The sequence below is a fragment of the Peromyscus eremicus genome, unplaced genomic scaffold (assembly GCF_949786415.1).
Source record: "Peromyscus eremicus unplaced genomic scaffold, PerEre_H2_v1 PerEre#2#chrX_unloc_1, whole genome shotgun sequence".
Lineage (NCBI taxonomy): Eukaryota > Metazoa > Chordata > Mammalia > Rodentia > Cricetidae > Peromyscus > Peromyscus eremicus.
This window is the reverse complement of record NW_026734288.1, coordinates 4,366,856-4,379,240: the sequence shown is the minus strand read 5'-3', so window position 1 is coordinate 4,379,240 and position 12,385 is coordinate 4,366,856. Positions and strand designations below refer to the sequence as shown.

The window sequence follows — 12,385 nt, the reverse complement described above, 5'->3', positions numbered from 1 at the left end:
TGCATTCATAGGGTTTCTCTCCAGTATGTATTCTTTCATGCCTTTGAAGAATATTGTGATGAACAAAGGCTTTACCACATTGATTACATTCATAGGGTTTTTCTCCAGTATGAGTTTTTTTATGCATCTGAAGACTAATCTGATGACTATAGGCTTTACCACACTGATTACATTCAAAGGTTTTCTCCCCACTATGTGTTCTTTCATGCCTGTGAAGATGACTCTCATATGCAAAGGCTTTACCACATTGAAATAATACAGGTTTCTCTGCAGTTTGGTTTCTTTCATACCTGCAAGAATAATTGGCACATGTAAAAGCTTATTCATTACACTTATTCAATACACTGTTGACTCCTTATATATGTATAAATTATTTTTACAATTTGGTCATATTATAAAAGGAAACAGATCTTTAGGATTTATCACTACGTTTACACTCATGTTGTAGTTACACAGTCCCAGTACTCATAGGGCTTTTCTGTAATGTGAGTTTGTTGGTGTTTGAATGAAGCTAGAAAAACAATTAATTGAATACTTGCATCAAATTCAACAAATATATTCAATGTGGGGACTGCTACATATCTTCTAATTGGTCTGAGAGAGAGGTATGATATGTCTTTCCATATCTCTATGCTCATATGTCTTGTATCCTGAGTGACAAATGATATACCTAGTAAAGGAAGAATGACAAATAAAAGGTTTCCACAATGAATTCAGTTTGACTTCCTGTCCTCATAGATTTATAATAGGGATTAACATTTCTCCATGACAATGCCCATTGACTATTGACTCTAACTGCCCTTCTCACTAAACAGCACAGTCACAATAAATATATGAGCAACACTATCTTTACTATGGACTTGGCTTACTAGAATTTTTTGGAGATATACATCTCACCTCTTCACTGATTATTAATTTTTTAATATGAGTAGGATAAAATAAATGGGTTTACAGTCCTACAGCATAGTTCTCATGGTGCAATGATTCAAAAGTTGATAGCTGTTGAGGCATTTTCCCCTTGTCTTCTTTCTTAAAAGAATGCCTTGCAAATGCAATTCACCTACTTAAAATTGAGGTATGTGCTTTGTAAGAATTTAATAATCACCAACACACTTCAAACAGTGCTTATTTACACTGTTGCATTTGTTTAATACTTCTAGAACACATTACAATTTCTTCACAGGTGCATTTTTATCAACTTGCACAAGACAATTACCTTCCATGTCTTCTGGAACTTTGAAAATGTTCATCAGTAGTATTGTCTCTACAACTGTACCCTAAAATATAGTATCAAAAAAATGTATGATATTTTATTGGAAACTGTGCAAAATTTAAGTTACTATCTTCAGTGACTCTTTGAAGCATGACTGAATTATTCACCTTATTCTCCTTTCTCAATCAAATTACTGAAGAGAATCAATAACAAAGGAAATATTGTCCCCTTATTTTAAAACATGAAGGAATATTCAGTCTTACCTATAGAAGTGAGGTTCCAGTAGGTGTCCAACATCACATCTTTGTAGAGATTTTTCTGGAAAGGATCCAGCAAAGTCCACTCTTCCCAAGTGAAGCCAACTTGCACATCATCATAGGTCACTACATTCTAAAACATCCCATACATGTGTACAACAGAAAGCATTGTAAATGTATACTTCTTTGACAGTATATCATATAATTCTGATCCTCCCACAATATTTCATAACAGACATTGCAATATAATCACCAAGTCACTTTAGATGAAAACTGAATAGGAAGTTTACATCTGTCAATTATGTACCCCTTGAATGAGATATTACTTTGCAAGAGAAATGCCTATTAACATAGAGAGACAAGTAAACAGATCAACAGTACAGAGTACACATGAGTGAAATTGTATGAATAATTACAAACTACAGAAAAGTAGATTAGGTAGACTAGGTGTAATGTTCATACCTTTAACCCAAGCACTCAGAAAGCAAGGGTAGGTATATCTGCCTCTGAGTTGAATAGAAGTCTAGTCTATGAAATCAGGTCCAGAAAAGCCAGAACTATACATTAAGACCTTGTCTTCCATGCAAAAATCAACAAAAAAGATAGAGGAAAGCTGTGGGATGGTCTGTATGTCAAATTGCTCTGATTGGTCAATAAATAAAACACTGATTGGCCAGTGCCTAGGCAGAGAGTATAGGTGGGACTAACAGAGAGGAGAAAAGAAAGAAAAGGAAGGCAGAAGGAGTCAAAGGTACCCACCGCCAAGACAAGCAGCATGTGAAGATGCCAGTAAGCCACGAGCCACATGGCAAGGTATAGATTTATGGAAATGGATTAATTTAAGATGTAAGAACTAGATAGCTAGAAGCCTGTCACGGCCATACAGTCTGTAAGCAATATAAGTCTTTGTGTTTACTTGGTTGGGTCTGAGTGACTGTGGGACTGGCGGGTGAGAGATTTATCCTGACTGTGGACTAGGCAGGACTAGAGAAAACTCTAGCTACAAGTACACTTCTGAATATTATCACAATGTACAAGCTAAGACACTGTTACTTCAAACTCATGCAGAAACATATAAATTGTAAAAATGATCAAATGAAATGTCTCTGACATGTTCATCTTGCACCACAAGGTCTTCCTGAAAGTCAAGCAAATGACAGAGTGAAAATAGGTGTTTTGGAGCCCATGTTACCTGTCAATCTTGATATTTGATCTAAAAGGTAACATAACAATGCCACAATTCTCCAATATATGATAGATAGAGAACACTAATACAGAAAGCATCAAGGAGAAGTCACTTAACAGCACTGTTTACTCTGCTCCTAAATGAACAGTTATGATGAGCTCTATTAATCTTAGAACAAAGGCTTGGGAGAAGGCCACAACTGTTTCTGTGCAAGACCAGAAGAGTTCACTTTAACTAGCCCTGGGTGCTGTCTGTCTCAGGGCTGTGACATTACTGGAGAGAATCCCATTCTTTATTTTAGCTTCTTAAAAATAATTTTAATTATATGGTGTTTTGCCTGTATGTGTCTGTGCACAGTAACTAAAAAGGCCAGAAGGCAGGAAATGCCTGGGACTAGATTGACAGCAAATGTTTAGCTACTTGCAGGTCCTGGGCATGGAACCTGGGACCTAAGTTAGAACACCTAGTGCTCTTTTTTGTTTTGTTTTATTTATTTTTTCGTTTTTGTTTTTGTTTTTTGAGACAGGGTTTCTCTGTGTAGCTTTGCACCTTTCCTGGCACTTGCTTTGGAGACCAGGCTGGCCTCGAACTCACAGAGATTCACCTGCCTCTGCCTCCTGAGTGCTGGGATTAAAGGTGTGTGCCACCACTGCCTGGCTCCTAGTGCCATTATTTGTTGAGCCATCTATCTACTCCCTCTTTTTATTTAAAATTATGGTGATATTTTACCTGTGCTCAAATGTGATTTTATTTGTATGTTAATAAATAAATTTTCCTGGGGGTCAGAGCTAATAGCAAGCCATAGCAGAAGCTGGGCAGTGGTGGCACATGCTTTTAACTTGATCACATATCAGGCAGAGTCTGTATGTCAAGAACATGGCCAGCATGAAGACACATGCCTTTAATCTCAATACCAACCTTAAAGACCTAGAGTTCTGTATAGACAGGCAGTTAAGAGGAGGTCATGCGGTTGGGTTTACAACCAATGAGAAGGCAGAACATAAAGTCAATAAAAAGACAGACACACAGGAAGTAGGTCTCTTTCTCAGAGGAAGGACAACAGCACCAGTGGGTGGTAAAGAGGTGGTCTTGGTCTCAGTTCTTAGCTACTGTTCTCTGACCTCTGGGTCTTTTAAATCTGCATTTAGCTCTGTGTTCCTTAAATAATAAGACAGTTACATCTACATTATTACAATTATTTCTTTAATTTGTTAATTAAAAGTCTTTACATCACATTTCTTCCCAAATCACTTGCTACTTCTTGATTGTTACTTATATGTGAATAAATATGCTGAAATACAATAATACAAGCTGCTGTGTCCATTTTTAATAGTTGTATACATATGGATAATTGGCTGATCATGTTATAATGGATGAACAATTGGGGGGGAGGTCATCCCTGGCTGAGACTCATTCTCTCAAATGAAGGAAAATTCTACTTTATAATCAGCATCAGCCTGACTATGCTGTGTTGGATAAGAAAAATAATCAAGAATAGAGAGCTTAGTGTGGAAAATATAGTAGCAGTTAAGAGTACTCAAGATTTTTTCAGAACATCCAGCTTCCATTCCCAGGGTATATAGAAGCTCACTACTATCTGTAACTCCAACACGAGGGACTACAATATCTTCTGGCCTTCCTGGAAACTTCACAAAAAAAATATTTTATAAGCTGTGTTTGGTGGTGCATTCTTTTTTTACCAGAACACCAGACACAGAGGTTTAAAGATCACTGTAAGTTTTAAAGCCTGTGATCCACAGTCTACACACACATACACACAGACACACACACACACACACACACACACACACACACACACACACACACACACTGAGAGGAAAAGAACAAAAGTGAATAACGTACAAACAAGATAATTTTATAATTGGGAAAATACATTACCTCTTAAAGTCATTTTCAGTCTCTGCCACTGATGGCAATAGAATCCTTTTCAAAAATAAATATGGCCAAGCATGCAAGCACATGCCCTTAATCCTAAACACTGGGAGAAAATGAACATTTGACAATGGTCCATCCCCTTATAATGCAACATAAACTCATTAGGAGTTGGGTGTTGCCAAGAAACCAAGTCATGTTACCAAGCCAACCAAGCCATAAAGTAGGACACGTACAGTGGTATTCTGTTATCAAATGGAAGTGGTATACAAGTATTTGGGGCAGAGCAAGTCCTGAATGAACATATAACCTACATGAAGGAGTTGACCATATGTTTTTCATTTCTGCTCCTGTTACAATACCTCCTGCTGCCAAGCATGAGCCTTAACCTAACCCTAAACTTAACCCTAACCCTAACCCTAACCCTAACTCTAACCTAACCCTAACCCAAACCCAACCTGGGAAATGAAGTACAGAATGAACTCATGCTATAGAGAAAGGCATCCTGGGAAATGAAATGCAGAATGTACTGATGCTGTCAAGAAAGGCAACCTGGGAAAATAAGTTCAGACTGTCCTGATGCTATACAGAAAGGCATCCTGGGAAATAAATTCCAAATGTACTGATGCTAAAAAGGCACCCTGGGAATAGAAGTGCAGAATGTAATGATGTTCCCGAGAAAGGCATCCTGTTAAATGAAATCCTTATGTAGTGATGTTGTAGAGAAAGGAATCCTGGGAAATGAAGACCAGAATATACTAAAGCTATAAAGAAAGTCATTCGTGTAAATGGAGTCCACTATGTAACGATGCTCTAGAGAAAGGCAATGCTGGGTAATATAGTTTGAAATGTAATGATGCTCTTGAGCAAAGCATCCTGGGAAATGAAGTCCAGAATGTAATAATTTTGTAGAGATTGGGACTCTGGAAAATGAAGTCCCAAAACAAGTGATTCTGTAGAGAAAGACATCCTGGGAACTAAAGTCTGAATGTACTGATGCTAAAAAGAAAGGCATCCTGGGAAATGAATCCAGAATGGACTCATGCTATAGAGAAATGCAGCCTGAGTAATGCAGTCCAGGATGTAATGATGCTCTAAAAAAGGAATCCTGGTAAATGATGCCTAGAATGTAATGATGCTCTAGAGATAGGGACCCTGGGAAATGAAGTGCTACATGTAGTATACTATAGAGAAAGACATTCTGGGAAATGAAGTCCAGAATGCACAGATACTCTATAGAAAGGCATCCTGGGAAATGAAGTCCAGAATGTAATGATGTTCTAGGGAAAGGTATCCTGCTTAAAGAAGTCCAAATGCAGTTATGGTCTAGAGAAAGGCATCCTGGGAAATGAAGTCCATATGAACCATTGCCTATAGGAAAAACCTTCATGGGAAATGAATTCTAAGTGTAGTGATGCTATAAAGAAAGGCATCCTGAGGAATGAAATCCAGAATGTAGTGATGCCTTAAAGAAAGTCATTCTGAGAAATGTAGTTCAAATGTATTGGTACTGTAGAGAATAGCATCCTGGGCAATGAAGTCTAGAATATAGTGATGCTCTAGAGAAAGGCATCCTAGGAAATGAAGTCCACATGTATTGGTGCTATAAAGAAAGTATCCTTGGAAATGAAGTCCAAATGTACTGATTCTGTACATAAAGGTATGCTCGGGAAGTGAAGTTTGAAGCATATGGATGGTATAAAGAGGAAACAATAAGTTTAGTTCTGATCCAAATGGCATGATGGGAAATGTAGTTTGGAATAGATGGACAATACAGAGAAAAGCATCCTGGGAAATGTAGTCCAATACACAGTGATGGTATAAGAAAAAAGCAATCTAGGAAATCATCCAAGAGGCATGATGAGAAATGGAGTTTCTAATACACGACTAATAAGGAAAAGCAACCTGGGAAATGAAGTCCAAAAACGTAGAAACACATAAACCTAACCTAATACTAAGCCTAACCCTAACATCCGGACACTGACTGCCTAACCCTTACTCCTACACTCACACTGCTGAAGCACTACAACCCTGCAGAATGTCAAGACCATATTCTGAAGGCACTAGACACATGAAAAAGAAAAGATGAAACCTGGTAAATAAAGTCCAGAGTGTCATCATGATATAGAGAAAGGCATCCTGGGAAATGAAGTCAAGAATATACAGATGATGTAGAGATACCCACCCAGGGAAATTAATTCCATAATGTAGTGATGCTATAGAGAAAGTCATCCTGGGAAATGAACTCCAACATTTATGATGCTGTAAAGAAAGGCATCCTGGGAAATGAAGTCCATAATGTAGTGATGTTCTAGAGAAAGGCATCCAGAGAAATGAAGTCCAAATGTAGTGATGGTATAGAGAAAGTCATCTTGAGAAAGGAAGTCCTACATGTACTGATGCTGTAGAGAAAAACATCCTGGGAAATGGAGTCCAAATTATTCTGATGCAAAAAGAGAAAACAAGAAGTATCCTACCAACTCATGAACCAAGATGGGAAATGTAGTTTCTAGTACAATGTCGATGTAGAGAGAAAGGCATCCTGGGAGATGAAGTCCACAACTAAGAGACAACTAACCCTAATACTAATACTGACCCTGACCCTAACCCCAATATAATCCTAATCCTAACCCTAAATATAACCATAACTGTACCAAAAACTCCCCCTAACCTAACCCTAAAAGCCTAAAACCCTAACCATAACCAGAACCCATTGACCGTTACCTGTGACCCTAACACTAACCCTAAAAACAATCTAACCCTAAACCCCTGACCCTAACCCTAAAAACTCATAACCCTTAACCCTAACCCTAACCCCCTGACCGTAAACCCTGGCCAAATCACTAAATGTAACGCTTAATCCTAACAATAAACCTAACACAGTAACTCTAACCGTAACAACCTCACCCTAAACCCCTGAACATGATGCCTGACCCTATTCCCCATCATCACACTGTTGAGGTACCACAAACCTGCAGAAGGTCAGGTCACCTGCTGAGGCCCTACACCTGCTGAGGGCCCTGGGCAACTGATGAAGAAAGGGGGAAACTCCTCAGGATACAGGACACCTGGGAAAAGAAGTCCAGAACGTCATGGTGCTATGGAAAAAGGCATCCTGGGAAATGAAGTCCAGAGTACAGTGATGCTGTAAAGAAAGGCATCCTGGGAAATGGAGTGCAGAATATAGTAATGTTGTAGAGAAAAATATACTGGGAAATGAAGTCCAGAATGCAGTGATGCTCTAGAGAAAGGCATGCTGGAAAATGAAGTCCAAATGTACTGATGCTGTAGAAAAAAGACATCCTAGGAAATGAAGTCCAGAATTTAGTGCTGACACATAGAAAGTCATTCTGGGAAATGAAGTCCATATATTGTGATGCTTTAGGGAAAGATATCCTGAAAAAGAAAGTCCAAATGTAGTAATGCTATATAGAAAGACATCCAGGGAAATGAAGTACAAAATGTTATGGTGCTATTGAAAAAGTCATCCTGGGATTTGAAGTCCATATATAATGATGCTATACAAAAAGGCATCCTGAAAATGAAGTACAGAATGTCGTGATGCTGTAGATAGAGGCATCCTGGGAAATGAAGTGGATAATATAGTAATGCTATAGAGAAAAATATGTTGGGAAATAAAGTCTCAAATATCATGGTGCCATGGAGAAAGGCATCTTGGGAAATGAAGTTCAAATGTACTGAGACCATAGAGAAACACATTCTGGGAAATAAATTCAGAATTACTGATGCTCTAGAGAAAGTCATCCTGGAAACGAAGTCCAATATGTAGTGATGCTGTAGAGATATGCATCTTAGAAAATAAAGTCCAAATGTACTGATGCTATAGAGAAAGGAATCTTGGGAAATGAAGTCCAGAACATAGTGAGCATCTACAGAAAGGCATCCTGGGAAATGAAGTCCTTATGTAGTGAAGCTCTAGGGAAAGGCATCCTAGGAAATGAAGCCAGAGTGTACTCATGCTGTGGAGGAAGGCATCCTGGGAAATGTAGTCCAGAATGTACTGATGCTATTCTTCTGCCATGATGTGTATGTAGCAGTGAGAGGACAACTTATGTGTCTGCTATCTATTCATCCTATGTGAGTTCCAGAGATGAAAGCCAGGGAATCACTTGTTTGCCAGTTACCTAAATGGCACCTATTTGTGTTTTGAAATTATTTATGTACGTGCCGGTATGTGAATGTCCATATGCCACACCAGAAGTGTAGAAATAAAAGGAAGATTTGTAGGAGCAATATGGGTTCCTGGAGTATGAATTCAGGACAGCAGGCTTAGCATCAACCACCTTTACTCACAGAAACTACTCTCTGACATTGATTTGTTGTTTGGAGAAAGTGTTATGAAAAAATTTTTGGTCCTAAGAATAAACTAAGTCATTCAACATGCAAGAAAAAGACAAAAAGAGATATGAGTATATCATTTTTATTCACAAATAATATTTATTAGTCAATGTCTCCTATTTTCATTATCTTTAAAAGAAAATAAGTTTTCAATCAGAAAAAAATAATATTTTACTGTTTTAATCTTCAGTTAATCTTATTTAAGCATCAATGAGACAGCTCTGTTAGAAATGTCTGTGTTGCACAAGACTGTGACCTCATCTTGATCACCATGTGAAGATGGAAAAAAGTAGACCCCACAAAGTTGTCTTCTATTCTTCATATTTCTGTCATGGCCTAAAAACCCATAGTCACATCACATCACACACACACACACACACACACACACACACACACACACACACACACACCAGATTTTTTTAAGTAAATGTCACTGCTATTACATTATCTGGCATCTCTATAATTCTCTTTGAAGGCAATACTTCAAGGTATTATGCCAAATGGATAACTGTTGAGGACATGAAGATGCATGGAACCTCAAATAATATATACATATGCATAATACATCAAGTTCTTTTGTAAAATGTTCAGTTGATTACTAATTAACTTAAATTATTAAATCTTTTCAGATAGATGAAAATGTTTCTTTGGATACACACATAAGTATTTAATGTTTTTATATAATCTATTAAGTATTTTAACATTAATATTGTTAAAATATTTTGAGAAAATAACCATTATTGGAAGTAAATCATCTACCCTTTGACTTGTTCTAAGACTGACACATGTAGATTATGAATTTATATAATATCCATGACTAATAACTGACATTCAAGATAGTCTCTCACATTCATTTGTTGATCTGAGAAACTGCTATGAACAAATGTTTGGTCCTCAGAATAAACTAAATAAATTCAGATGCAATAAAATGGGGAAAAAAAGAGATAGCTATATATCATTTTCATTTGCAAATAGGATTTATCATTCAATTTCTCCTACTTTGCATTATCTTTCAAGGAAAATGTTTACAATCTGAAAAGATGGTATTTTATTGATTTAATATTACAACTAATTTTATTTGAGCATCAAAGAGACAGGTGTGGTGGAAATGTCTTTCTTGTGCATGTCTGTAATGTAATGTTGATCACCATATGAAGTTGGACAAAAGTAGACCCCACAAAATAAATCTCACTGTTATTACATTATCTGGCATCTCTGGATAATTCCCTTAGAAGACAATACTTTGGGATGATGTGCCAACTGCATAACAGATGAGGACATGAAGATGCATCGGACTTTAAATAATGTATACATATTCATTGCACATTAATTTTATTGTGAAATATACAGTTGATTACTGACTCCCTTAAATTATTACATCTCTTCCAGATAGATGAAAATGTTTCTTTGGATACATACATGAAATATTTAATGATTTATTCTCTCTTAATTATTTTAAAATTAACTTCATTAAAATGTATTTGTAAGTAAAAAGGTTCCAACAACTCTGAGTTTGGTCCCAGATTTTGGCACCAAAACATGAGCTTTGCAAATCTGAGGAAAGGTATCCTGACTACCTGAGAGTCAGAAAGCACTTTGAGCTGCTTAGCACAGCTCTGATAGCTGGAACTGCAAAAAGACAATTCAGTCCTAGAGGGCAAGGTATCCCAGACACCTCAAGCTGCTCAAAACAACAACTCTGCCCGGCAGGTGTCTTGGAAACCTGGAGCTGTTTAGCCCAACCCTGGAGGAAAGATTTTCTGACTTCTCAGGAAAGTCAGGCCTGGAAGTACTTCAGTAGGGAAGGGTATCCCGACTCTTCGGAAAAGTCAAGCTATACCTGGTGTGATGGGTGATGATCTCCCTGCAGGATATAGCAATCCTCCTCCTCTCCTGGAGACCCACTACAGCGGAGCTTTGTTCAGCACCCTCTTAAGGGGGCTTCCTAGCAAAGCCCTGCTTTTCTGGCCAAAGAAATTACAAAAATATAGCAATCTCCTCTGGCTCAGGACAAAAGGGTTACTTTTCAGGTCTTTTGCTCTGTCTTCTGCTCAGCTCCCCCTTGCTCAATGAACTTGAAACATCAGCAAGGTACTTTTGTTCAGCTCCTCCTTGCTCAATCCATTATGGTATATCTTAGTAAGGTTCTTCTATTCAGCTCCCCCTTGCTCAAAACAACTTGGGACATCCCAATAAGGTTCTTCCGTGCACCAGTGAATGAAGCTCTTCACACCCAAAACACTTTTGAGATTTTTTGGGGGGTAGGAGGAGTCCAGGAGAGTAGCTGCTTCTTCTACCAGGGTGGAGAGGACAATTGACCAGGCAGGGCAGTTTATATAGGATGTTTTGGGGATGGAGTCAACCAATCAGTATTTTTTCTGCCCAGTGTTTGGCCAGTTTTGTGGGCTAGGACAAAGATGGTCCTGATTACAGGGACAAATTGTTTTCCTTTCACTGGTCTTTCTTGGCTTTTTGACACTACCTTTAAGGGAAGGGCATATTTATTTCACTGACTCTGATTCTAGGGACCAAGAGTGTTATTTTGGCACCAGTTTCAGAGTCAGGGCATGTTTCCTTAGTTCATTTCTCTGGCTCAGGTCCAAAACATAAGTTGTGTTTCTTTCCCTGGTTCTGAGCCCTAGGGACAGGATTCTACTATCCTATTCTGTGATTGGTTAGTTTCACAAGTTAGTTGGCCAGGGGCAGAGATGGCACTGATTTGAGCCAAACTGTGCTTTTTTTAAACTAGCCTTATCTGTGTCATCTTTCCCTAATTCTGGGCTCCAGGGTCATTGTGGGTTTCTTTACCCATGCCCCTTTCCCTACACTTTTGACAAAACAACAATCATTGAAAGTACATCATCTACCCTTAGACTTGTTCTTAGGAGACTGACACACAAGGATCATGAATTCTAATGTATCCATGACTAATTACTGACATTCAAACCAAGCAGATAACAAACAACATTTCAAGGGAATTTATGAAAAAATATTAAAAATAAAACCATGAACAAAAAATCCACCACCGTTTCACAAACACCCTTACTTGAAAAGTGTGATCACATACTGCCTGAGAGTTAAATAAAAATGAACCATATAGATGATCCTTATCCCATTCTATACAAGGCAGCAGATAAGTACCTCTGAATAAGTGAAAGTGCCAAAGAAGGTGAACAAAAGCCACAGAATGAATATAAGGACCACAAAATAAACTTTACTAATTGAATTGGCCTTATATCCCACACTTCAGTATCTTACTCAAATGTTGCCAAATAGAAGCTGCAATGGGATCTTCATATCAGTCTTCAGTTAACTTGGGTAATAATTTATTTACTTCAAATCTACAACAAAAGACTTAAACAAGGTTTTTTTCCATGAAACTGAAAACAATTGCGTTATTTAAAGTTTTAACCAAATTGCTTACATAAATAGTTTTCTTTTATATGAGTACCTATCTATTTTCTTATATCAAGAGAA

At 37.7% G+C, this 12,385-nt stretch overlaps 1 protein-coding gene across 1 annotated transcript in view; it reads right to left on the bottom strand.

The window, feature by feature from the left end:
- Positions 1 to 479: 479 nt before the first annotated feature.
- The window catches only part of LOC131900935 (zinc finger protein 431-like), a 65,169-nt gene continuing 53,263 nt past the window's right edge, over positions 480 to 12,385 (bottom strand). The window contains exon 4 of the mRNA XM_059252246.1: positions 480 to 670. Coding sequence (XP_059108229.1) covers positions 586 to 670 — 85 coding nt within the window. The 3' untranslated portion in view covers positions 480 to 585. The remainder of the gene's footprint in view (positions 671 to 12,385) is intronic.